Raw genomic sequence first — 2,041 nt, forward strand, 5'->3', positions numbered from 1 at the left:
GAGGGGACGCTGGAGCCACTGCTGCCACCCCCGGACCCCGAGTCACAGCCGCAGCCGGCGCTGCCTCCACCACCCCAGTCTCCCTACCACCAGCTGGACTTTACCCACAGCCTGAGCTTCGACGACGGCTCCCAGGGCTTCCCGGACAGCCTGGAGCCTGGCCACAGTGCTTCGTTCCCTTCCCTATCCAAGAAGGAGCTGGACTTGATGCTGATGCAGGACACCATGCTGCCCCTGGCCTCCGATCCCTTGTTCTCGGCGATGTCCCCGGAGGCCTCCAAGGCCAGCAGTCGCCGGAGCAGCTTCAGCATGGAGGATGCAGACATGCTGTGACGAGGAGCTGCTCCAACACTGGGGGCGAGGACTGGACCTTCAAGTTTGGTTAGTGAAGTTACAGGGCACTCTTCTCGCAGGAGGAGCCCATCCTGCCACGCACTTGAATCTACGTAGGAGTACCTTTTCTCTATGCAACGGGGGTCTCGGATCAAGGCTCGCCGGGTACCGCCGTGTCTTTCGCAAGCTTTTTTTTTTTGCCAGGAGCTGGAGCGGACCTTCTTGGCTTGCCGTGGCGTTGGCCTGACTGCAGATTCCCCAGCCCAGGAGCGTGATCTCGGCTGCTTTGCCTTTCAGCGAAACCCTCCCGGACTGTCCCCCTTCCCCAGGGTGCTGGCCCAGAGCCGGAGCGGGCAGGAACCTTCGAGTCCCTGGGAGGAGAGGGACGATGCTCAGAGCTTTTTCTCTGGCTTGCTGCCTCCTTGCCGCCTTGCTCCGGGAGCCCACATCCCCAACGAGTCTTCCCCAGCGGTGGCCTCCGAGCCCGGCAGATGCTTCACGGTGCCACATCCTTCACGGTTCCTCCTTCCTTGGAGCACGCGCTGCCTCTCCGGGTTGCAGGGCTGGAGGGAGAAGAGGTGCTTAACTGGAGCAAGTTAATTCATGGGGCATGGGGGGGGTGTTGTCTGAGTGAGCTGGGTCTGAGGCTACGAATTTGGGTCAACGTTGAGGGCTTCCAAACTGGCCGGGACAGGGTGTTTGATGCTCGCCCAACCCCCCGCTGTGACCCCCAGCTTTCAGGAGGACCCCCCTTCAGGGTTTGGCAGCACCCACCACCTCAAAACCTCGCTGGCTTCTGGACAAGGGCTGCATGGTGCCAGGCGACCTTCAGCCTCCCTCGAGACATCCCCACAGAGCTGCCTCTGCCCCGTAACACCAACCTGTGGCTCTTCAGGTGGAAGGATAAAGGGTTTTTACACTTTTTTGGGGGGGAATACTTGCTGAAAGCGGGTGTCCTGCCCCACATCTGGGCATGGAGGTCCAGGCTCTGGCTGGGGACCAGGGAACGGTTCGTACCGATTGCCAAACCTGAGCCGCCGCTCTCTGCTTTAGGCTCGCATGGTTTATTTCTCTTCCCAGCGTCGCCAGCTCGTTCCCCAGCCAGGACGGCTCGGTGATGGGGAGCTGCTTTGGGCTCTGCATCATCTTCTGCCTTCTGAGCCCGGCTGGCGGTGGGGAGGGAGCTGGGCAGGGGAGGGGGACACTGTTCACAGGGAAAATACCGCACAAATTTGTTGTAAAGCCCGAAGGGGAGCACAGGGAAGGCTGGGGAGAAGAGACCCCTTTGTGATCCCGCACTATGGCACAGCATCACCCCCCCCGGGCCATGGGAGCTGTGGCTGGATGGACAGGAGCCCATGCGGGGATGGGGGTCACTGGGTGCAGCCCGTCCTGGACCAAGGATGGGGGATGTCACGGGGTTGGGACCGCGAGGGGAAAGCCCAGCCAAGGAGGGACAAGCTTGCTCCATCGTGGCTGGATTTGGGGGAGTGGGGGGTGGGGGAGGGCCCCCCTGGAGAGGTGGGGGGCCTGTTGGACATGAGGGTGTGAGGAAGTGCAGAGGGTGGGGAAGAGAGGGGGAAAGGAAGAGGGAGGACGTGTCGGAGGTGTCCTAGAGCGCTGGGGCAGGGCAGGGTCTGGCTGCTGCCCTGCAGGGGTGCAGGGAAGGGAGCGGAGGGGACGTCGGGGCGCCGGGTGAGGGGCACCG

General features: G+C 62.8%; 1 protein-coding gene across 1 annotated transcript in view; it reads left to right on the top strand.

The window, feature by feature from the left end:
- The window catches only part of TFEB (transcription factor EB), an 8,033-nt gene extending 6,090 nt beyond the window's left edge, over positions 1 to 1,943 (top strand). The window contains exon 11 of the mRNA XM_009327454.1: positions 1 to 1,943. This exon is cut by the window's left edge and continues 1 nt beyond it. Within this exon, the coding sequence (XP_009325729.1) occupies positions 1 to 333 (333 nt within the window). The 3' untranslated portion in view covers positions 334 to 1,943.
- Positions 1,944 to 2,041: the final 98 nt, after the last annotated feature.

The sequence above is a fragment of the Pygoscelis adeliae genome, unplaced genomic scaffold, assembly GCF_000699105.1.
Source record: "Pygoscelis adeliae isolate BGI_AS28 unplaced genomic scaffold, ASM69910v1 Scaffold197, whole genome shotgun sequence".
Lineage (NCBI taxonomy): Eukaryota > Metazoa > Chordata > Aves > Sphenisciformes > Spheniscidae > Pygoscelis > Pygoscelis adeliae.